Source organism: Vipera berus, assembly GCF_964194415.1.
Source record: "Vipera berus genome assembly, chromosome: 2".
In the NCBI taxonomy this organism is placed as follows: domain Eukaryota; kingdom Metazoa; phylum Chordata; class Lepidosauria; order Squamata; family Viperidae; genus Vipera; species Vipera berus.
Window position 1 is genome coordinate 21155578 of NC_138203.1, and position 25215 is coordinate 21180792.

The 25215-nt window shown below is 38.9% G+C and overlaps 2 protein-coding genes across 2 annotated transcripts in view; both read right to left on the reverse strand.

Annotated features, from left to right (window-relative positions):
- Positions 1-16803, reverse strand: part of TTC33 (tetratricopeptide repeat domain 33) — a 42096-nt gene extending 25293 nt beyond the window's left edge. Inside the window, exons 1-2 of the mRNA XM_081318212.1 lie at positions 16683-16803; positions 15386-15615 (exon numbers count right to left, since the gene is read on the reverse strand). Of these exons, the coding sequence (XP_081174338.1) occupies positions 15386-15606 (221 nt within the window). The 5' untranslated portion in view covers positions 15607-15615; positions 16683-16803. The remainder of the gene's footprint in view (positions 1-15385; positions 15616-16682) is intronic.
- A 2275-nt stretch (positions 16804-19078) lies between these two features.
- The window catches only part of PRKAA1 (protein kinase AMP-activated catalytic subunit alpha 1), a gene marked incomplete at its 5' end in the record, with an annotated part of 42154 nt that continues 36017 nt past the window's right edge, over positions 19079-25215 (reverse strand). Inside the window, one exon of the mRNA XM_081319796.1 lies at positions 19079-23770. Within this exon, the coding sequence (XP_081175922.1) occupies positions 23526-23770 (245 nt within the window). The 3' untranslated portion in view covers positions 19079-23525. The remainder of the gene's footprint in view (positions 23771-25215) is intronic.

Genomic DNA, 25215 nt, shown 5'->3' on the forward strand with positions numbered 1-25215 from the left:
GTTAGAACTAGGTTTGCTTATTGCACGCAGGCGTTGCATTTTGTGATGTAGGGCCTCAGTCCTGAGTTGTTTGATCTTTTTTGTATCTTCACTAATATGGCAAGTGAGAAGCTGGTAATGCTGGCGTGCAAGGATTTGTTGGCAATGTTCCTGGCATTCGTGGGCTGCTATCGTCATAGTGTGGATCTTTCTATGATGGTCATTAATCAATGCACGTATAGTATGGCGTTGGAATCGATGAATGCCTGAAAACGTTTTTTACATTTCAAGGCACCATTTATGAACAGGTGAAGGGCACCCCTATGGGGTCCCCCATCTCGGGTGTCATTGCAGAAGCAGTCCTGCAACAGCTAGAGACCCGCGTGATGTCCACATGTCGGCCCAAGTTTTGGGTGAGATACGTGGATGACACCTTTGTGATTGTCAAAAAGCAGGACAAGGACAGGCTGATGAGGAAGCTCAATTCCATCTATCCTGATATCCGCTTCACCGCAGAAGAAGAGACCAATGGGGCTTTGCCCTTCTTAGATGTGTTAGTTAGGCGTCAACCTGATGGCTCGTTACACACATCGGTCTACCGTAAATCCACCCATACGGACAGGATACTTCATTACGAAAGTAATCACCCCACAACCCATAAGGCCAGCTGTATCAGAACCCTCTTTAGACATATAGATACGCATTGCAGCACGAATAAGGCAAAAAGGGAAGAAAGACGCCACCTTTATCGTGTCTGCAAAAACAACGGGTACCCGTCTAACTTCATCAGACAATACAGCAGGCCAAGTGAACCTACCCGCCATGAATGTAACAACGCCTTAACATCACGGATAACACTGCCTTATATCCACGGTGTATCCGAGGCCACAGCGCGCATACTAACCCCTCACAAAGTCGGTGTTGCCCACAGACCTGATCGGACCTTACGAGCTTGCGTCATGCGCCCTAAAGATCCACTCCCCAATGAAGAAAAAGCCTCGGTCGTATACAAGATATCATGCCAGAATTGCAATTGCAATTACATTGGGGAGACAGCAAAACGACTGAGGACTAGGGTGCATGAACACAAGCTTGCTATTAGAAGACAAGAACAACGTTCACAGGTGTGGACGCACATGGCTACACATAACCATGCCTTTAATCTAGCAGGGACTGAGGCTATTGCCAGTGACAACACTAAAGGCGGCCGCCTGTTTAAGGAAGCCTGGTTTTCAAACCATTCCTCCATCAACCGGCATATAGACCTCCCCCCTGCATACCAGGCACTAAAAAATTGGGAAGAGCAACGACGTGCGCGACATGAAGACAAACAGCGCAAGAATTCACAAATTATCTCATTGCATCAAATCCAAGGTTGCACCAGCACACAACCACTCTGCAATGTCGAACACAAGGAAGAAGAGCAACAACCATTTAAGATCCCTGGCATGAGAACACGGACAATGACCAGGGTTATGGCTACAACACATGGAGCTATAAACAATTCACTTTTAACAACAGATACCCAGAGACAAATACATCCCAAAAACGGATGCGCGACAACTCAAAGAAATACGGCAGACCTCAACAAACAGATCTGAGCATGCTCCATGAGCAGAGTGCAGACACCAACAGTACAAACGGAATCTCCCCACCCCAGCATCTCCATCCTGATGACGTTGGCAGTTGGCCAACGAAAGCTTGATTTTTCAGCAATAAAAACTGTTTTAGTTTTTAATTCTATCCCAGTGTTCATTTGTTTGTTAATATATATATATATATATATATATATATATGTATATATATATATGTATATATATATATGAAGCCTTCTAAAAAAACCTTTCCAAGATACTTATAAAAATAAAATCAGAGAGAAAACATTTAGCCGACATACAGACCACCCCCAACCTCCTGTTTAGAAGCTTCTGAAAGCTCCTTCCCTCAAGACTGCACCAGTAATAGACTAGATATTTGAGAAACAACAGGCTTCTTCCTTTCTCCATTTTCATTTCTAAGGGGGGGGGGGGGAAACCCATGTAATTGTTTCCTTTCAGGAAAAGAAATTTTCATTAAAGCCATTTTATTGGAAATCAAAAATAAATAAAACCACTCATGAGCCTTGGTGAAGCAGTGGGCTAATGCCTCCTTAAGTAACACCAGCTGCCTGAAATTAGTGCAGGTTTGAGTCCCACCAGGCTCAAGGTTGACTCAGCCTTCCATCCTTCCGAGGTAGGTAAAATGAGGATCCAGATTGTTGGGGGCAATAAGCTGACTTTGTAAAAATGCCGCGGGGGGGGGAGGCAAAAGCCCTAATAAGCAGGCATATACATAGAATGAAGGCTATTGCTAAGCACGTTGATTTGTGCTTCTTAGATTGTAAGCCGCCCTGAGTCTTCGGAGAAGGGCGGGATATAAATGGGATTAAAAAAAAACCCTCTCACAATGCATCTAAACCTGTTAAGAATGCACCACCAAATACTCCATATGGCATAGTGATGCTGGTATGAATGATGGGATTAGCAGGCTAACTTACTGGGGGACCCAGGATTTCAGAAAACAACTTCAAAAGATTTCCACTGTGTTTATACATCTTAAAGTTGCCAAGTTTGAAAAGATACTGATGTAGTTTCAAAGCCAGCTGCAATCTGTAGCAATGTCCTTCCTTGGCCCTAATTCCTTCCACACAATAATGGAAGAATGAAAGAGTGTTTTGTGGAGCCCTGACTGATCTTCCCTCCAGTAAGGCAGTTTCTTGAACTCTACTGAGCCACAACTCCCATCATCCCCATCTTGCAGAAAATGCTTCCTAGGAATACTTGAAGCTTATCTAGGGGGAATAGATGGGAGAAGGTGGACTAAGGTGTGAGCACACAAAGTAGCCTTGCGTCGCAGTAAGACGGGACGTAGGAAGGCAGGGCTCTGCCTTTCACACCCGATTTCACCCTGCTGGGGGCCCTAAAGTCACCCCGAAGAGGCGATGAAAAGGAGGGGTGCCTTGTTGATCACAGAGAGATGGTTTGCCAAGTCAGCCGACATAGACGTCTGGAGGACGGCTTTCATCTTCCACGTCCAGTTTCGCATCGCTGAGGGGTCCTAAAAGGGCCGAAGAGTCACCTTGGAGGGGCGACCAGATAGAAGGGGCTTTTGCAGAAACGCAGGGGAGCCGCAACCCCCCCATTAGTGCCTGCATTCCCTTCGTACCGGCGGATGAAAGACTGGCCATAGTAATATGGCCAGTTACTAGGCTGCAGACAGCCGGTCAAACTTACCATCTGGCAACATTAAAGCAGCATGGAAGAGACGGGGGTAATATTCCTCTCTTATACCTTAATCTTCTTCTTTTCACCTAAATAAGCTGCTAAGTATCTTCCCCTCTGTGGAGAGGGAGGGGGGAATTCAACCCTCCCTTCAAATAAGCGGCGAGCAAGCCCAAGGGTATTTTTTTTTTAAAAAAACGTTGAAAAAAGAAACGGACTAAGAGAAAAGAATTTTCAAAGTACTTGGGGGACACCCAGTGGTTAAACCTGAAATTGCAATCTGACTTTCTCTTTAAAAAAAATCAAGAAAATATTTAAGAAAAACAAGATAAGATTAACCTTGAACACCAGATGTGAAACTTCACTATAGAAGAATTTCAAAAACAAATCTATGCTATCTGGGAAATATCTTACCAAACTTATCAGTTCCTTCATCTGGCGATGAAATAAGAGCTTTTGGAAAAGAACTAGAAAGCATCTCGAAGAAACAAACTCAAACTGTGACTACAACTAATATTTTACTGGGACAGAACTTAACAAAAGAAATTGAACAATCAAATACATTGGCCGAAGAATTAAATATTCAACAAATACAGACTTTTGAAGATTATAATGGAAAAAAGGTGGGGAAAAATCTATTCAGACCAGGACAATTATATTAAGAGGTGAAAATAATGAGAAGATTTGGTGCTATTAACAGACACCTCAATCCTTCAAAAGTGGAGACTGGAGGGCCACTTCAACAACAACACAAGAATGCTTTGATGATCCTGAGGCAAAGAAGCGAAAAATGACATAGCAAAGGAAGAAAGCAAGAATAATATTGAAGAAATATGGACATTCTTAAGAGGCCTGAAATAGATAATACCAAAATAGACAGGATTGTGCTTGGATTACGAGAGATTGTTTTGATGAGTAGATAAAAATACTAATTAAAAAAATAAAAATAAAACACGGATGTATGAATACTAACATTGAAATATTGAGTTCCTTAAATGATATGGATTAAGATGTATATATATTAAAAATGATAGAATGTAACTAATATACTTGGATTTAGTGACATGAGAGGATGTATTAAATATTGAAACGGAAGAAATTTTGGTTAATTTTTAATATGTGGAAACTATAAATGAGAAACAAGAATATTATATTGTCCTCCTCCTCTTTCTCCTCCTTGTAATTGGTATTCTAATGACTATTCTAATATTGTACTACTAATATTGATATGGAAATGAGATAAATAAGAAGTGTATTACATTACTAGGTATTGGAGAAAATTGTGTAAAGGGAAAGGAGGTTATTTAGCAATATGAAAATGAGAAATTTTAAACGTTTAATTTTAATATCAATGTAAAATTAAAGCTAGAAAATATATAAGGTGTTTGATGTTTTAAAGATGGAATGTTAAAATATAAAATATACTAAAGTATTGATAAATATAAGAAAACTATTAAATGACTGATGGATAGCAATGAGAAGTATGTTAATTTAGATAAGAGATAGTATGTATTAAAGGAAAAGAGAGAGAGGAAGTATTGGTTACAACAATTTGGAGATTTGTAATAATATGTATTTGTCTGAAATGGAACTATTGTAACCCAGACACCACATTGCTTTTTAAAGATATTATTGTAATATTGGAAAACTAATTTTTTAAAAAAGGAAGGGTGCCTTGTTGATCACGGAGAGATGGTGGTCTTTCCGTTCGATCCAAGGAAAGCACTCCAAACTGGCAGGGGAAAGACCAGCTACACTCCTGTGGCTGGCCACTAGCTTCTGACAACCGAAGAAGAAAAAACACTAATTAATATATCGTAAACAGCATATTTGGAACTGGGTGAGAATATCGATCCTTTCTTTATTATTTTACCACTAAATTTCCTGGGAAAGGCTCCCAAGAAGCTAAAAACCTCCAAATGTAAATGGAAGTGGCATTTTAATTTTATGGAGCATAGAAACATACAACTTTGAAGTAGAAGTAACATAAAACTACAGTTTTGATAAATTTGAGAACTGAGATAACTGTTAAGATTTTCTCTTTGAAAAAAAACAGTGACGCAAAATATAAGAAATCAATCCTTTTTTTTAAAGTGGAAAATGGACTTTGAATGACATCTAGTGGTGGATTTGTGTATTGCACTATAATTTGCTTCCTGGCTGCTTGATAATTCCTAGCTCGGCAGAACAGCTGGCAATAAAGGAAAATATTTTGGCATACTTATCACCCCGACCTTCTTGGATTATAAATATCTACTGAGCTTGGACTTTTAACTTCAAGAGCTAGTGGGAGAGAAAGAAACAAATCACCTTGGACTACGCCTGGGTGAAACTTTTGAGCTGTTTTCAGATAGATTGAACATTTTGAACACTTTGAACATTATGGATTAGAACGTTGATTAATTGACAGTTTTTGGATACTTGAGACAAAGGATCACTATAAAATATTGCTTTCATAAAGACCAGAAAACCAGAGGAAACTTTGATCTACTCTTACTGAGACTGGTGATACTAGAGGATCTCCAGGAATGATGCCTCAAGAAAAAACAAACACCTTTCAGAAAGAAAAATATTCTATGCCACAACTATTTCACCAAACAATTGTTGAATGCAAAAAGGACATAAAAAGAAATCATAATGACACTAAAAACAATTTAGGCAATATAAATGAGCAAATCTCCAAATTAAATTTACAACTAGAAAGTTCCCAGATAATAACTGCAAGTATGAACAAATAAACCAGAAATCAGAAGATGAAACAGAGGAAATGGATTTAGAGATGGAAGAGATAAAAGAAGAGAAATATAAACGACTATATACAAACAAAATACTGTAAAACTTAGCTATAACAATGAAAATGCAAAAGACCTTTTACCTGTTAGGTCTGCAAAGTATGTCTGATGGCAAGGAAGATGATTTTTAAAAATGGAATATAGAGCTATTAGGGGAAGTATCACAACTTGGGAAATGGAATTAAAAGAGAAATGGAGGGAGAAAGGAACTGGGAGTTGTTCAAGGAATATAAATGGATGGAATACCCCCCCCCCCAAAAAAAATACCCTAATTAAATTGTCTTCTTTATGCCAAGCAACTTTTACAAAAATAGGAAGAAAATTCCTGGGCGATCTAATTGCCCTGGCTTGGAAAGCTACTTGGCAAAAAAAAGAAAGCGAGAATCAGATTAAAAAAACAGAGGATTTGACCTTTTAGAGGGGGCATTATATGTTTAAATACTTGTTTGAATAAGATTAAAAGAATGGATGATAGATATAATTAGACTTTTATAATGAAAGATACGATTTAGAACTAAGATAGCATTTTTTTGATATGGGAAATATGAAGATAAAAGTATTGATATGAACAAAACTTTTAGCTATATAAATGTAATATTGAGAAAATCATAACTGACAAAGATATTTCAAATACTGATGGGAAATCAAACCTTAACAAGAGTACAAAAAACAGGAAATTGACATTATTGATTTATGAATTGATATTATTATTTATATATTAGCAAAATATGAGAAAGATGCTTATATTTAATTCTGTATACATTACATATACATCCTTTCCTTGCGCCGCGATCTAAAAACATACTTGTTCGAACAAGCCGGCCTGGCCTGATGGGGGATTGGTGGGGTTTTTACTGTATTTTATTGGGGTTTTACTATGTATTAATTGTTTTTTTTAGTGGGCATGTATTTAATCATTTTTTAACTTTTGTAATTCTGTGTTTTTTATTCTTGCCCTGTTCACCGCCCTGAGTCCTTCGGGAGAAGGGCGGTATAGAAATATTAATAAATTAAAATTAAATAAATTAAATCCATCTTTGGTTATGGGAGGAGAGGTGTTACCTCCCGTTGATAGGGCACGCAACTTTGGTGTCCTCCTGGACTCACGACTCAGTTTTGAAGATCATATTGGAGTCGTGACTAGGGGGGCATTCGCCCAGGTTCGCCTGGTGCGCCAGTTGCACCCCTATCTGGACCGAGATGCCCTACGTACGGTCACTCATGCACTCGTTACCTCTCGGATAGATTACTGCAATGCTCTCTACATGGGGCTGCCCTTGAAGACCACCCGGAGGCTCCAGCTGGTGCAGAATGCGGCCGCGCGGGTAGTGATGGGAGCATCCCGATACTCCCATACTACACCCCTCCTGCGTGAGCTGCATTGGTTACCGGTTGTCTTCCGGGTGAGATTTAAGGTGCTGGTACTTACCTTTAAAGCCCTACATGGCTTAGGCCCGGGATATTTGCAGGACCGTCTGCTGCCGGGGACGACTTCCCATCGCCCGGTGCGCTCACACAGAGAGGGCCTCCTCAGGGTGCCGTCGGCTAGACAATGATGGCTGGTGACCCCCAGGGGGAGGGCCTTCTCTGTGGGAGTGCCAGCCCTGTGGAACCAACTCCCCTTTGAGCTCCGGATGGCCCCGGATCGCCGGTCCTTTCGCCGCGGCCTCAAAACACTCCTTTTTCATCAAGCTGACCTGGATTGACGACGGGTTTTAAAATTGTTTTAATTTTAAATTGTTTAGCTAATTTATTTTGGGGCTGTTTAATTCTTTTTTAACTTTTGTATTGTTGTTTTTATTGTTGTTAGCCGCCCTGAGTCCTTTGGGAGATAGGGTGGCACATAAGTCCCAAAAATAAATAAATAAATAAATAAATTAACAGTACCAAAAATAGTAACTCTGTAATGAGGGGAAAATGGAAAAAATATGGAGAAGACAGTTGGATCAGGGAAAAAATACTGGATTGTGTAGTACTGAACAGATTTCTGTGAAAGAAGTTAATGTTAAATATTTGAAGCCAGACAACATGTTGTTTGCTAAGCACTAAAGACTGTAACTCTTAAAAATTAATAAAACTTTTATATAAAAAAAAGAAGGCTGAACACCTTTATTTGCAATATTGGCAGACACACTAACAATTACTCTGTTTATCTGCAGTTGTAGAAAATCCTCCAGTTGCCGTAAGCACCAACACGCATTTCTTTCAATTTTATCTCAGCCACAAACAAGTTCTTATATATCTCATTTCCTGCAGGCTGAATCGTTGAGTATCATTTTGCTAATCAGGTCAATGTGCGGCTACTATGCAATAAGATGTTCTCATTTTAATTTTATCTGAAAAGAGAGCTCAGTCCGATTTTCAAGAGTTTTAAAAAATGTGTTGGGGGACACTTTTCAAAGATCAGTAATACAAAACTGTCATATCATGCTGAAAAGATTTGTCTCTTACCTCACTATGTACATCCCTCACTATATAACCAGTAACATTGCAAAAGAATTCTGTTGCCTCTTTGATACAATGGTTGTATTTGTGCTTTTTATTATTCTGTGACTGGAGGAATGGTTTGGGGATCTTCCACATCAGTTCATTACAACTTCAGCTTTGAACAATTAGAACTGAAACAGCCAAGATCTGTTCACTTATGGCTGATTTACTGAACAATCAAGTTTTCTGAGAGGTAACTGTTCTTAATTTCAAAAACGTTTAGGCAAATTTGTTGTAGTAGTAGACCATGAGTTATAGGACTACCTTATGCATGAAAGCCAGCTCAGTGCCTTTAGGCCAATCACTCAGCCCAACCCACTTCATAAAATTGTTGTGGTTGGGAAACTAGAAGGCAACAGCATTATATTCTTTGTTTTGAGTTGTACAAAATAAAGGCAGGAGGACCACTTGAACACCATTGGAATTGACATAGTCACCATTAGTCAATTACAAAAGGCAGCTTTATTTGGAAGAGCTTACATCCTGCCACAATAGCTGTAACACCATCAAACATCCACATCTGCCTAGTCCAGGTTTTTGGGAAGGACTCAATAAGCAGACAAAAATGCCAAATCCAATCTGAACATCTGGCTGACTGAGATGAATCATAACAATAATGATGTACATAAAACCAAAACCCTGATTTTCCTAAAAAAATAGTATACTGCAGCCTCTGCCAATCTAACACCAACGTTTTAACAGAGACTTCCTACTAATGACTGTATGGTATGCATTATGTGGATACAGCAATCTAACAGATGTTATACGTTTCCTGCTTCTGCTTTCCTACATTGCTTTGTTCACTGTCAGAAATGCAAGATTCAGGAACAACATTCCAAAGAACATATGCAGGTAGTCCTTGACTTATGACTACAATCGAGCTCAAAATTTCTGTTGCTGAGTGAGACACTTGTTAAGTGAGTTTTGCCCCATTTTACGACCTTTTTGCCACAGTTGTTAAGTGAATCACTGCAGACATTAAGTTAGGGACATAGTTGTTAAGTTAACCTGGCTTCCCCATTGACTTTACTTGTCAGAAGGGACACTGCATCCATCATAAATATGAGTCAGTTGTGAAACATCTGAATTTTGACCACAAGGCCCTGGAGATGCTGCAACGGTTGTGTGAAAAACGGTCATAAGTCACGTTTTCCAGTGCCATTGTAACTTTGAAGGGTCACTAAATGAACTGTTGTAAGACGAGGACTATATGTACTAAGTTTCCGTGGGGTCTTTAGTCATTCCAAAAGAGAAAGGAGACCATTAACCAAGAGACAGTGTGGCTAGACATTGGAGTAGACTTTCTTAAATAACAGTCGGTGTTTCTTCTAAAGTTAAATGTGGCTACAGCATATGAAGAAGCTGATCGATGTTTGGTTTGACCCAGAGAAATCTCAGTCCCTGCAATGCCGTCATGAGCAAATATTTATCCTTAAAGATCCATGCCATATCTTCATCATTTCTGATGTTGATGCACGGCAATATTACATGCTATAAAACAGCTATTTTATGTCCCCTGAGATTAGGCTCATTAAAAATATCACTTCCTCACATTGCATTGATACAACAAGTGCCAACGTCCTTGACTGATTAAGCAACCCTTGGCAACTTTCTCGTCCGTCAACATTTGCCACATTTCAAAGTGAAGAATCCTGGAAACAATTCAGTGCTATTCAACTCTATCAAGTTTATACAGAGATTAAAAATGCATTATATTTTGTTAGTCATATAAAGCTTTAGAAAGTGTATTTCCAAATTTGCATAACTGTATGCCCTTATCAGCAAAAAGTGTGATTATTTTCTTTATATTGTCACTGGGCCAGACATCAGCTGATTTAAGCAATCCTAGGAGCCTTCTTCCTCATCATAACTTCCTCTTAAATCAGAAAAGCAGTAAAGAAGCAGGAAGCAAAGTAATTACGGCATTTAAAACTATCAATATTCTAGAACTTAAACTCTGCTTAAGTGCCAACAAGTGACAAGAATGAGGGGAGAGATTATTTTTAAAAGTATGGGAGCAAAGAAGGAAAAATACCCAATGAGCCTGCAAAAGGTTTCTTCTTTTATTGCAAGAGGAAAATGTCCAGTGTGCTTATAAAGCTATTTACCTAAAGTATATAGAGGTAGTCCTCGACTGACAACAGTTCATTTAATGACCATTCAGTTACAACAGCCCTGAAAAATGTGACTCGAGACCATTTTTTTACACTTACAACCATTGCAGCATCTCCACGGTTACATGATTTACATTCAGATGCTTGGCAACTGGTTCATATTTATGACGGCTACAGTCTCCATGGGTCATGTGACCATCTTTTGCAACCTTCTGACAAGCAAAGGCAATGGGGAAGCCAGATTCACTTAACAACCATGTGACTAATTTAACAACTGCAGTGATTCACTTAACAAATAAGAATAAGAATATATAAGGAACGGTTGCTGGAATTGGGTATGTCTAGTTTAATGAAGGGAAGGACAAGGGGCGACATGATAGCAGTGTTCCAATATCTCAGGGGCTGCCCCCCAAAAGAGGGAGTCAAGCTATTCTCCAAAGCACCTGAAGGCAGGACAAGAAGCAACGGATGGAAATTAACCAAAGAGAGAAGCAACCTAGAACTAAGGAGAAATTTCCTTGACAGTGAGAACAATTAATCAGAGGAACAACATGCCTCCAGAAGCTGTGGATGCTCCAACACTGGAAGTTTTTAAGAGACTGGACAGCCATTTGTCTGATATGGTATAAGGTTTCCTACCTGAGTAGGGGGTTGGACTGGATGACCTCCAAGGTCACTTCCATCATCATTATTATATTATTATAAATGTGGCAAGAAAAGTCATTAAATGGGACAAAACTCACTTAACTTCTCACTTGGCAACATAAATTCTGGGCTCAATTGTGCTCATAAGTCGGGGACTACCTGCATTAGCAAAAAAAACCTGCAGTTTACCTTTACTTACACCTTCAAACATCATTTATATTTACTTTACTACATGCATATTTCCTCCAGGAACTGAAGGCTGTATTTAAGATCACTTCATTTTTTTCCCTATTGCCATACAATACTGACTGAGAGATGATGGTTAAACAAGCTCATCTATTGGATGTCATAGCTGAATGCGAACCTCAGTTGCTCCATTCCCAACTCAACATTAGCAGGCGATTCATAAGTTCAGTTTCATTGCTCTGTCTAGACATAATTCAAACATTTCATTCAACTGAACAAGTCCGATTTTTGAGAATGTTGGCCCATTGCTCAGCAACAATAAACCTGCACTTGCTAATATAAGATTTATTCATGCATTTCTTTCTTCCAGTAAAAGTAACAGAACTAGGTAGAAACTAATGGATTGGGGGGGAAACTCCTGTTATGTCTGAATCCAGATCCTATTTATTTTTCTTCTAACGAATCAGAGAGGAGAAAACCAGCTTCAAACTCAGTTTAATTCATTGCAGTGCAAGACTAGTACAGCTTCAAACTCAAATTCAAGCATAATGGTACATTTCTGTAAGTATGTTTCTCATCAATAAACCAGAAACTCTACAGTGTTGGGTTATTATTTCAAAACATAGCTATAATTAATCTTTCAGTGGGATATTAACCAAGATCTGGTTTATACAAGAAACTGACTAAAATAATGAGGTAACAGAATAGATGAAACTGTTTCTGAATATTGCTGACAACTCCCTGCAACTAGAGAACCAATACAAAACGCAATGTGTTCACCTATGTATGACCTGTCTCACCAGTTGCTCATTTTTGTATATGTAAAGTACTATTTTCTTCTAAATATGGAGATGCATTCAAAAATGGTATTCTTCCAGCTACAATGTTAGATGGTTCAATATATTCAACCCTTTCACAATTCTATCCAGTAATTCTCACCTCATTTTGCTACAGGGGCAGACAGTCTTATTCTTGAATGTCCAGCTTTCATCCACAACACCACAAAACTGAAATGGAAGTTGCTCTATCTGACAGAGGTTGCATAATCAAACTCCTGCAGGAAACATTTCCAAAGTTTGATAAGATGGGCTTTGAAAAATTCTAACTTTGTTAAAATAAGAACATATTTTATACGCTGATACGAAAAGCATTTAACCAAATAGAAAATTACAAAACTCTTACAAAAAGAACCTCAAAACTAGGCTTACATACCTTCCTAAATGAGGACTGTGTCAAAAAATTATGCTTCCAAAGTTATACAGGTAAGAATTGAAAGACATTTCACGGGGCAAGCAAAATATGAAACGAGCTTTAAAGATTACTCAAAAAAAATTCTTTTTAGCATTTCACAGTGATGACTGATCTAAATATTGGGGCAATTCTTCTGAAATATGCCAGGTCATCTGTTCTACATAGAATGGTTTAATCAAAGCATTCATCACCTCAAAAGGGACATTTAAAGATGCCATAGCATTTTGGATGCAGCACATTTTAGAATTGGAAAAAACATGGTGCCCTTAGTTGGTTCAAGCTACAACTCCCAGAATCTGTGTCCTTGGGCATGATGGTAGGGATAAGAGGGGTTACTGAAATTGGAATCCACTTGGAATCCACTAGACTGCCCCTCCTCCTAATTAGAGGATGCCCTTTTAGGAAGCTCCTTCCAATTGGCTTTCCTGATCCAGAACATTCTTTGAAAAGCCAGCAATTAGAGTGGTTAGTTCAGTTCTTAAGACCTGAAAAGAAGCCCATCACCCTTGACATAGCATAATGATTTGCGCTTTTTTTGGGGGGGGTGGGTAAGAAATGAAGCAGACTCTTATGTGATGTTTGAATCAAGAAGTGCTTGGTCACAAAGCACAGAATAAATTGAATTGTTCTATAGAAAATGTAGAACAACATTTGGCAGGAGTAATATGATGAATATAAAATTGTACACACTTCACAAAAGGAACTTATTTCTTCAAAATGCTGCATGAAAGTAGGTGCTACTGCCATCTAGTGGCTAGTTACATTATAATCTTTGGAAGGCTCTAAATTCCGGGTTAATATTCTGCATTTTCACATTACTATTCAACCTTGGGTAGGCGATCACCAGGACAGCTGGAAACTGGAAACTTTAAAAAAATATCCCAGAAAAAGCCACTGGCGAACCATTTCTATGTTTACAAAGAAATTACGCAGACATATATAATTATCAGATCCAGTCAAATTTAAGAGAATATTTACCTTACTTTATATCAAGCCCACCAAATAAATACACTTGCACAGAGATCAGATTTGAACAGTCCATTTTTGATAGAAGGCCACTTAATTTAAATCCTATGAGATGCTTCCAATGTATATATTTAATATTAAAGTATGGAGTATTAAGTGGCTCACAAACAATTATTAGTTGTGATTCACCGTGATTCCTTTGAGGTAGAAGGAAAGTCAAATGTGTCTCATGTAATACGTAAAACAACTCTGACTTTATATTTAATATGGTAATTAAATTAGTTCAGTTAATTATATTTTCATCTATTTGTTTAAATGTAACTGGCACAGCAAATCAAAACAGAGATTTTACAAAGCCTCTGATTATAATAAAAGAAAGGGACATCTATAACATGGATGTTCAAACTTTTTGGTTGCCTGGGCTGCACTGAGTGAAGAAGAATTTTCTTGAGCTGCATATAAAATATATAATTAATGTATATAAATCATAATGTTAAAATTTTACAAATGTAGGGGTGGACTGTCCAGTGCTGCATGAAGGTTGGATACACCTGATCCAGAGTGAAACAAGTTCAACCACTTGAACAAGGCCAATGGTGTGGCAAGCCAGTAGTAAAAAAGCAGTATCTGGAAAATCTGAGCTTTTCCATTTCTATAAGAGGCCATCATTAAAACGATACATCAATATAGGTAGCCCATGACTTACAACAGTTGACCGTTCAAAGTTACAACGGCATTGAAAAAAAGTGACTTATGACCATTTTTCACACTTGCAACCATTGCAGCATTCCTATGGTCATATGATCAAAATTCAGATGCTTGGCAACTGGTTCAATTTTATGAAATTTGCAATGTCCTGTGGTCAGCTTTTGCTTCTGACAAGCAAAGTCAACGAGGAAGCCAGATTCGCTTAACAACCATGTTACTATTTATTTTATTTATTTATTTATTTTATTGCATTTATATACCGCCCTTTCCCTGAGGACTCAGGGCGGTTTACAGGGAGTTAAAAATCAACCATACAAAAGTTAAAACCCAATTTAAAAAATATTAAATCAACCCTGTACTGTTAAAAACCCCAATTAAAATGAATGTCTCCAAAGCCTGGGCCCGAGAGCTCAAAGAGCCAGGTCTTCAGGCCCCGGCGGAATGATCGGAAGTCGGGAGCAGTCCTCAGCTCCACCGGCAGCTGGTTCCAGAGGGCAGGCGCTCCCACTGAGAAGGCCCTATCCCTGGGTGTCACCCGCCGGCAATCTCTTACCGGCGGGACCCTGAGCAGACCCTCCCTGTGGGAGCGCACTGGGCGAAGGGCGTTTGATGCCGGCAGCAGGTGTTCCCTCAAACTTAACTTAACAAATGCAATTATTCACTTAACTTAAAAATACTCACCAAAGTTACTACTGAAACTGTATAGTGTTAGTAATGAAAAAGAAAAGACATGATTGTTTCCTAACTATGACTGGTGATTAAAATGGTAAAACTACAACTTAGTGTTAGAAGACAATGACTATCTTCATAATTGCATTAAACCATAACAGAATTTCTCTCATGTGAATTAGTAAGTTGTATGAATCCTGAACCCTATCACTGTGATACATAAACTGTGTTTTATAATGGAACTGTTTTAAATAAAACAAAGGGTTAACATAAACAACTATCTAATATGGAACAGGATATAAAGATCTAGAGAGAGAAAAATCCATACCTTCCATTTTCAGCTAAAATTGCACCTTCATCCTTCAGATGTTTGCTTTGGGCTACACAGTCTTCCAGAAGAAGCCCCTTTTTCCTTTTGGCATCTTGAAGCCAATCAACTTCATTATTATCAACCAGGTCCTGTTCATCAGCAGCTTGAGCTTCAAATTGCTGGGATGTTACCTTAGATACTTTCTCACCAATCTTTCTCTTCCATCCAAAGGAAGCCATTCCAGAATACTGAGAAAGAATGCACATTTAATTATTTATATAATTTCCTATATGTAAACATTCTACTTCAATTTATCACATCAACTTAACATAGGTATTCTGTATTACTGTAAGTAATCTAGCCTAAGTAACAAATCCATTTGCTCAAAAATGTCTTAATTTCTGCTAACAAAATCAGCTTACAATTTATGATTTTGATATCTACAGGTGTTCAAATGAATTAAAAGCAAAATCACAGATGCTGGCTGGGGCATTCTAGGAGTATCTTAAAGTTTCAGAAGTTAGCTTAAATCATAAAATGTTAGCCTTTACTTTCATGGATGTTTACATTATTATTTTCAGAGTACTTTTCAGCCAAAGACAAAGTTAAGGTATATATCAGCTCCTTATTTAAATCCACGAGGATTCAGACAATCAAGATTCAAGGGCCAATTTCAGCATTCCCACCTTTCAGGTTTCCTAAATTTTAAACACATGAAGAGGTGTTAATCTGAAATAACATCTTCCAGTACAGACACAAGAGCCTTGGTGGGCTAATGCCTCCTTAAGTAACACCAGCTGCCTGCAATTAGTGCAGGTTCGAGTCCCACCAGGCTCAAGGTTGACTCAGCCTTCCATCCTTCCGAGGTAGGTAAAATGAGGACCCAGATTGTTGGGGGCAATTAAGCTGACTTTGTAATAATGCCGCTTGGGGTGTGTGTGTGAAAGCCCTAATAAGCAGGCATATACATAGAATGAAGGCTAGTGCTAAGCTTGTAAGCCGCCCTGAGTCTTTGGAGAAGGGCGGGATATAAATGGAATTAAAATAAAAAAAAAATAAAAATAAAACATTGCTGGAAGCATGATAGGCATTTTGCCTCCACTGAACTACAACTCGCGATGGGATTTAAGGGAGTTGTAGTTCCGAAAGTCTTGGGAATACAAGGCAGTCATCAAGGGCCGGGGCTGTTTTTCAAATATCCCAATCCACCCTTTATATAATGAAAATGTAAAAAGGCGAAATAACTGTGTTTTCTTTGTAAAATTTAGGAGACAAAAAGGACAAAATCCAGTGGAAAGAAGGGTAACACGATTACCTGGAAGCCCCCCTCTCCAGCGGCGTCTTCCTAGCTTTCGTCGTTTGTAGAATAACCACCAACCGGAGGTGGAAACCCGAAAAAAGCGGCGCTCTGGGCAGTGTCACAAACTCTATGCCCAACTTCCGCTTTCCTTTCTTTTTTGGGGGGTTGGAAAGGTCTAAGGCAGGGGTAGGCAACCTTTGCTCTTTTATGACTCGTGGACTTCAACTCCCAGAATTCCTGAGCCAGCCATGCTGGCTCAGGAATTCTGGGAGTTGAAGTCCACGAGTCATAAAAGAGCAAAGGTTGCCTAGCCCTGGTCTAGGGAGAAATGGCTCAGAGATCGGGGAGCACCGTTAAAGGAAAAATACGTTCTGTGTACCGACCGTGAGACCATTCGTTATGTTTATAAAATTAACAACGGAGGAACTGCAAAGTCAATACAGTCCCACAGCGAGCCGAGTCCTGGAATTGCACCGCAGAGCATAGTAGTGTGATTATGTGTTCACGTAACCGACACGGGTTGCAACTATTGGCTAGCATCAGAACTTGAACCGTCTCACTCGCTGCGTAAGAACGTTTTGTGTCTTTGATTTCTTTGCACTGCAGAGATGGGGAACGACTTATTACTTTGTGGACTTCAACTCCCAGTATTCCTGAGCAGCACTGCTGGCTCAGGAATTCTGGGAATTGAAGTCCAGAAGTCATAAAAGGTGCATAGTTTCCCACCCCTGCTTTACTGGGTCAAGATTCCCTCCACCCAATCCTCAGGTTGGAAGAGACAATGAAATTTATAGTCCTTTTGCCAATCCACATTCTTTCTCTATTTTTCATTATCTCCGACAATGACGCCGTCCTGATTAATTCCTCTGGCTTTGCTGCCCTCCCTCTTCATGTTACTAGCGGGTAAAGCAGGTGTATCGGTCAGAGTTGTAGGAAGAAATAGGCACGTTGAGCGCAGAAATTCCTAGGCACTGTTAACTGCCTCTCTTTTATCACCCTTTTATAATTCAAAGTTTAAAAAAGTTTTAAAAACTTTGAATCATGAAGGAAAATGAGTTACAAGCAGCAGTTGAAGGTTTATTTCATCTCCCCCCCCGCCCCCCCCCGTCTTTAGGCAAGGGGGATGCTTCCTTTGTCTTAGAATAACCCTTAGAATAGAATAAAACTGGAAGGGACCTTGGAGGTCTTTTAGTCCAGCCCCCTGCTCAAGCAGAACCGATACCATTTCAGATAAGTGACTGGTCTCTCCTTAAAAACCTCCAGTGATGGGAGCACCCATGTTTTCTGAAGGCAAGCTGTTCCACTGGTTAATTGTCCTCTCTGTTAAGAAGTTTCTCCTTAGTTTCAGGTTGCTTCTCTTAGTTTCTAGTCAGCTTCTTGCCCTGCCCTCTGGTGCTTTGGAGAATAATTTGTCTGACTGGGGAATTATGGGAGTTAAAGTCCACACATCTTAGTTACCAAGGTTGGACACCTGTCTTAAAGCAAGCTTGATTCCAAGTAATTTCTTGGGCAAATTTGCATAATTTTCTCGTCGGCAGTTAAGAGATATTTTGTCTTTGTCTTCCTCCAGTATGCTTTTTTTTGTTTTTACTATCAGTCAAGACCATAGCTGTAGGGTTTGGGGATGATCTCCGGTATAATTATTAATTAAATCCTACTCTGGATCAGCCAACGCAGCTCCAAACACCATGATGAAACTATTATTTGAATTGTTTTCCCTTCCGTTATTTCTCACCCAATCAGGATTGCAGTGACAACATAGTTTTGTAGTCCTAGACATCCACTTTGGGGGATGACATAGTAGGTCACATACTCCACATAAAAACAAGCTGAGTTCGTACTTAAGTTGTGATTTGTTTTAATAATTTTGCTGACTTAACCATATCAGGCTATATTCATGACTTCAGCTTCTCTATCCGCAGAGAACAGCTGCCAGAGAAAATTATACTGGGCTTGGTCAGGAATAGACAAGCTGGTCTGTTCCTTTCAGGCATCTCACACTACTATACGCACAAACTACTAGAGCTCCTCTGCACTACGAAGGTGTTTTATGTGTACTAATTTATAGCTTACTCACCAAATCCCCTAAGCCTTGGTGGCTGATTGGCAATGGTAATAATACCATTAATGAAACCCTGACAAATTTCTGGGAAGCCTGGGATTCCTCAGAAACACATCTTGAAAGCACTGTTATCCTTTGCTCTCTGGGGTCAGAGATTAGGCTCTTCAATTGTTGCTGAGCTATCACTTCCACCAATAACTGGAGGATCAGAAGTTGCTATTAACCCAATGCCAAATATATTTCTCCAACTGTAGTAAACCTCCATCAATGTTAAGAAAGTCCCCAACAATTAAGAAGAACTGGCAGAGATATTAAGGAAGCTAAGAAACTATACCATTAAATTTCAAGGTTTACTTGCATACAGTTTAATGTTTGTTAAAAGTAACAGGTCTTATACAGCTATCACAAGCAATTTCATTCAATATTGATCCCCCCAAAAGAGAGAGAGAGAGAGAGAGAATATGCAATAAAAGTAGGCACATATTGTTTTTGAGAAATGGTGATCATCCATTTCATAAGCAATACAATGGTAAAAATCAATTGGCAAAATTATCTCAAATTTTATACTGATTGAAAAGTTAAAAAGGACAAAACATGTGAAAGTCAGCCTTTGGAAAGATTGCACTACTAATATGGATGGGAGTTTTACTTTTTACCAATGTTAAGAATTTACATTGCACACGTTTTCCACTTCCTACTCCCCCCCCCGCCTCATTTTCAGCAATTAATTATGAAGTGTTTGCAATAAAAACAGATAATCTGAAGGGCTTTTCTACTGGAATGAGCCCAAAGGAACAATATTTGAATATGCTGCTTAGTCAAGCTAGAGACTTCTGTTATTTTTCATTTTTAAAACAGGTTCTTTTTCTTCACAGTTCCCATCATGGTCAGTTCCGCAAATCAGCTTTTGTATTTTACGGCCCTGACCTTCCTGTGTCACTAAGAAGTGCCAGCAAATAGGCCTCCACTATTGGACCACACAAGGCCTTAGTTAAAAGGGGGAAAAAAGTAATTTCAACATCAATATTTTACTCTAAAAATTGTTACTAAACATTGATTTTTTTTGGCTTGAATACATCCAAGACATTCCTCTGCCCAAGTTAACAAAAAAATTAAAAAGGGACATTGAAATGGCTTTTAAAGAAAAATTACAAAATTCTGTATTTAAGAATAGGCAGCTGTACCTTTTTGCTATGTACTTTGGCCCTCATATTCCAAAGAAGTTAAGGCCTGATAATGTGACACACACAAACCCCAACACTCAATAAAAGTTACAAACATTAAAAAAAGAAAGTTTTATACATGATAACATTTCTTAATGTAGACACCGAATATAAAATCAAGCTGATGAGGCGAGCAGATATCTTCCATTCATTTCAGCTGGATTTGAGCAGGAAACATACCAAAGCTACAGTTAAATATGCAGACATATTTAAAAATACGGAACCCTTGAAGTCAAAGCAATTTTACTTTGGGTTGCACTTACTTTTGGATCCAATGAAACAGAGACACATGTCACTTATGATTTACACACTTATTTTTAGGTATTTTTCCAAATTTAAGATAGTAGCTTGCCAAAAACATTTTGAGCTATGAAGAAAAAAAGGTCATTTATGCCATTTGCCAAGTTCAGTATTAACAATTCCATTAAGACAGCATAAATAAAAAATCACAGTAATTGTATAGATGCAGCAAAGCAAGATGTAACAAGTAGTTTTATTTTCTTGTTGCAAAGTAAGAATAGGACTATTACTTGGTCCCCAAGACAACCATCTCTCTTTATATATCACAGCAACACTATTTGGCTACTGACTCCTTTTAACCCCTCCCCCCCCCACACACACACCACCACCCTTTCCTTCCCACACACTTTATCTCTTTTGGAGTATATATTTGTGACTACAGAGTCAAGCTCAGTTATAAAATTACTGTTTAAATTCTGGGAATAAAGTATGAAACTATAACATAAGACCACCTTAAGTGTTCACCTCTAAAAAAGGCCAGCACATGGCAAAAATCCATGACTACAGTTTGAGGACCTCCTGACTATAGCACAAATTTTGCAGTCCAATCTCTACTTAATTACAGTATTAAAACAGAGCCTCTCCTGAATTCATGCATTTATAGACTGAACCAGTCTTCTTCGGCACATCTTGAGTTGCTGATACAAACTCACTAGATACACATTATTGTATTCAAACCCAAGCATCACTTTATCGGCTGTTCTGAAATTCTTTGCTGGCACAATTCAGTTGGGAACCTCTGCTACACATTCCCATGACAGTAGAAGACTTGACTTTACAAGATGAAGCCAAGCTAGTGTCTCCTTGATAATGGCTGGTGTATACTTTTTATTATCCCTGCTTAGCATGGAAACTGGAGGCTGGTGATAATTGAAATCATACTGCAAAACATTCCAAAGGCACCACATTAAGCAAGACAAATTAAGAGACCTCTTTTCTGGCATTTGCATGTCTTATAAGAAGGCTCACACAGTGCTTTGTCATTGTTTGCTTAAACATGGTTTGTTGAATAAGCCACAATTGGCTGGGCACACACATCATAATCCGTGTCTGCTGAATCACAGCCTATTAAATAAGCTACAACTAGCATAGCTTTACAGTGTAAAAGCTTGGGTCACACAACATGCTAAGCCAGGCAGAAGCTGTTATGCCATAGCATGATATATGAACCTTACCCTGTCTCATTAATAATCACATATTAATGGATTTTTCTTAACCATATGCATATCAAATCACAGTTAAGGATTTGCTTATGTTCTGAAATTTTCACTTAGTGCCTTTGCATTACCCCTGACTAAAGTGTTGCATCTGTACCAAGCAAAGCCATGGCTAGATCAGTTTCAGCATCTTTTGTTTTTAAGATGAAAACTCCGACAACTGCCTTATCTTCATTATGGGCTTGTTGACAAGGAACAATATCCCAGGATTCCTATTTCTTCCATACCATTAGCACAACTGATAACAAAGCTAGGACCAATTTAGCGAGTATAGTTAAGTCACATAAACTTAGGTTTCCAAGAATTATACTAAAAGATAAATCCTCCTTTATAGTGGCAAATAAGAGGATACCTGTCAACAATAAAAAGAAAAGTAACATCTTGGTTTGTTATATCAGTTGTGGTCAGAGAGGAGAGCAAAATAAACTCATAAATACAAGAATCTGGTTTATCATCTCATTTGAATGGGATTTATACTTTTGGAATCTTAACTTAAATGCCAAGAATAATCAAACTGTGCAAATCGTGACTGTTATGTATTCACCAAACAAGAACTGCTGAAACAGGATACAGTATTTCAATTTAAACACCATTCTATAGTTTTAATTAGTTCAAATTAAGCCTCCCTTAACTCTTTAGTCCAATAACTCTTTTATCCAATTAAAAAACTACAACTTTTTTTGCAGCAGAGAGGGGGAGATTCTCTCTAGCCGTTTTTCAATAAGAATATTTAATTTGTGGCAGCTGACTCATTTCTGACCTAACCAGTTAAGTTCTATACATATCAAAACGAAACCAAAGCTATTTCATCTTTCAAACTTTTAGAAATCTTAATTCAGTATATATAAAAGCAGTATAAAAAAGTGATTATGCAACATAGGCAAAATCCAAAACACTCTTACTAGAAGAGTTGTCTGTTAGAGATCTGTATGCAAGCTATATGAAAACAGGAGCTATATGAAAACCCAGGGCAGGGCAGGACATGACTCCAACAACTGGATATACCAGTCTGGGCTATCCTATCAGTCATGGAACCATTGGGCTTAGATTCAGGCACAGAATCCATATCCTGTTGACTGCAAAAAAACTGCTTCCACGCACCCAACATGGGTCGGAAAACATGCAATCTGGTCAAGCATATTATCATTTTCACAGATCAGTTGTGCTGTGGTGGTGGTGGGGGGGACCCATATCTCATGGATCCTCCCTAAGGTCACCTGCTTAGATCCATGGTCAGAAGTTGTGCATACGTAGTATAAATTTTGATTGCCTTCCAAGGAACAATAAAACATCACTCACCTCACCATTTACAAAGTGCTTCTGAAACTCGTCACATGTAACAGACGTTGGAGAAAACCCATGCAACTTATTTTCAGACCCTGCCTTTCTCTTCATGGAATTAAAATGAACATTGTTATATTTGGTATTATCATTTTCAGGACAAAGTCCAAATTGGTTAAAGCAGGGTAACATTTTTTTTGTCATTTCCACTCAAGTGCACCACTGACTGTTGGAAATTTGGGGTAAGTGCCAGATGCCTTAAGTGCTGTTTGACAGGCAAACACTTTTGTTGATACAACAGAATACAAGCAAAGACAGTTTGCAAACTTTGCCTTTTGATTTCATAAATGAGCACATGTACTGTAAAAGGAATAAATTATCAGCATACAAAAGTCAAACTCTGTGAAGCCCTAATGATACACAATGTAAAACATACTGTTCTTGTACCTACACATCCTACCAGTAGACTATTTAATCATAATTTGCTTCGGTACATTAAAGATAGCCTTCCCCGACCTGGAAACCTCCAGATGTGCCCTCCCTAATCTGCAGACAGAATGGCAAACACATCTGGAGGACGTCTGGTTTGGGAAGGATGCAGTATGAGGTGTAGACTGCTTCTAACTGCAAGTTCAATTCCTGTGCAAATTGCAATGTGGCTAGTCTTCTCAGTGCCAAAGTTAACTGTAACTTGATTATAATTGGAAGCATTTGACTATGATTTTTTTTCTTTTTCGGCATGCTTATTGCTGTAAAAAAAAGCCAACCTTATAAATCATTGTGCAAGTATTTTAATAAGATTTGCACACATTTCAAAAAATTCTATTGTGTGACTCCCTGATCTTGGGGTTAATTCGGTTGTAGAAGAGTCAAGTGAAGAGGTCACTGAAGAGGTAAGAGATGCATCAGATGGTTTTGCTGGAACATCACTGTCCGAGTCCTTCTGCCCAGATCTATAATTAGTCAAAGAGCCTGACCTTTGGGGAGTGGTAGTCCCCGATTTTCCTTCAATAATTTCATCTAGGGCAAGGAAAAAGAAAAATTTAAAAGCTAGGACAATTTGAAAAAGTAGTAAGTGAAAAGGTTAAAGTTGCCCAGTTCTAAGATAAGATAACCTTTATTTTCATTTTTTTTACTGTGGGCACAACAGCACATATCAAAAATGAAATTTAGTTGCCCGCTCTCAAAGTAAAACACATACATGACCTAAACATACTATATACACACACATGTATAGACCCACACCCCTACATATACATAATAAATATTAAATACCTGAGAGTTCACAAAGTTAATGCTGTATGGAATGAAACTATGGCTGAATTTGGATGTTCTGCTGCGGATACCACGAAGCCTCCTCCCAGAAGGCAACAAGGAAAACAGGTCGTGAAGAGGATGTGTAGTGTCCCAGATAATCTTACGGACCCTGCTCAAGCAACACTTCTGTGCTATGTCCAAAATGAACATTTTACCATTATTACTGTTTATAGTTGGCTGCACAGTAAGCCAGGCGTTTAGACTAAATTTCGCAATTTTATCCATCTAGAGAGTGCTTCCCCAGGTTCTGGGATAGGCAGATATTGTTGTCTGATGGTGTTAAGTGGATGCAAGGATGGATGCAATTCCAAGTAAAAGTGCCTTTTGCAACTGACTTATGGGGATTTTGTCAATGCCAAGGGTGTTCAAGTGCTGTTCCAGATCTTTTGGGATTGTGCCTATTACTATTAATTATTATTAAAATTTATTAGAAAGATTTTGCTAAATTTAATAAAAGCTCATCTTTTTCCATAAGTGGCCAATCCATTAGAAAACAGGTTGCCCGGGTGTTTGCCATTCCACTGATTCTGAATATCTAGAGCAGACATGTCAAACACAAGGCCCGGGGGGCCAGATCCGGCCCGCAAAGTGGTTTCATGTGGCCCGCGAAGCCATCCTGGAAACAGTGAGGGAATGGCCCCCACTGCCTTGGCCCTGGCCCAGAGAACCTCCTTCTGCCAGAGACCCTCAGATCTTTCCCACTCCTGCCCAGACCCCCATAGGCACCCTTGATGCGAATGATGTAGAGCTGGCCATGCCCACCCAGTAGGCCATACGCACTCTAGCCACGCCCACCCAGTAGGCCACGCCCACCCTGGCCATACCCACCCGGCCCCCTGAGGGCAACCGCAATGCTGATGCGGCCCTCAATGAAATTGAGTTTGACACCCCTGCTCTAGAGTCAGGAAATATATATGATAGCTGTGTTAAGTTATGATCAAAAGCCTTTGAGACTCCACAAAAAAACCTTATTATTTATATGCATCAACATATATAGTGGATGGATGAAATATTTTCCCATGTGGTGCTTTACGGCAGTTTCTGATGATCCTATCTGTGCTGACCATGAAGCATATATTGCTGTTGGTTTGGAGATACTGGATGAGTGAGAGAAGCAACATGAGATCCCAGCTACGTTCAGTTTTTAT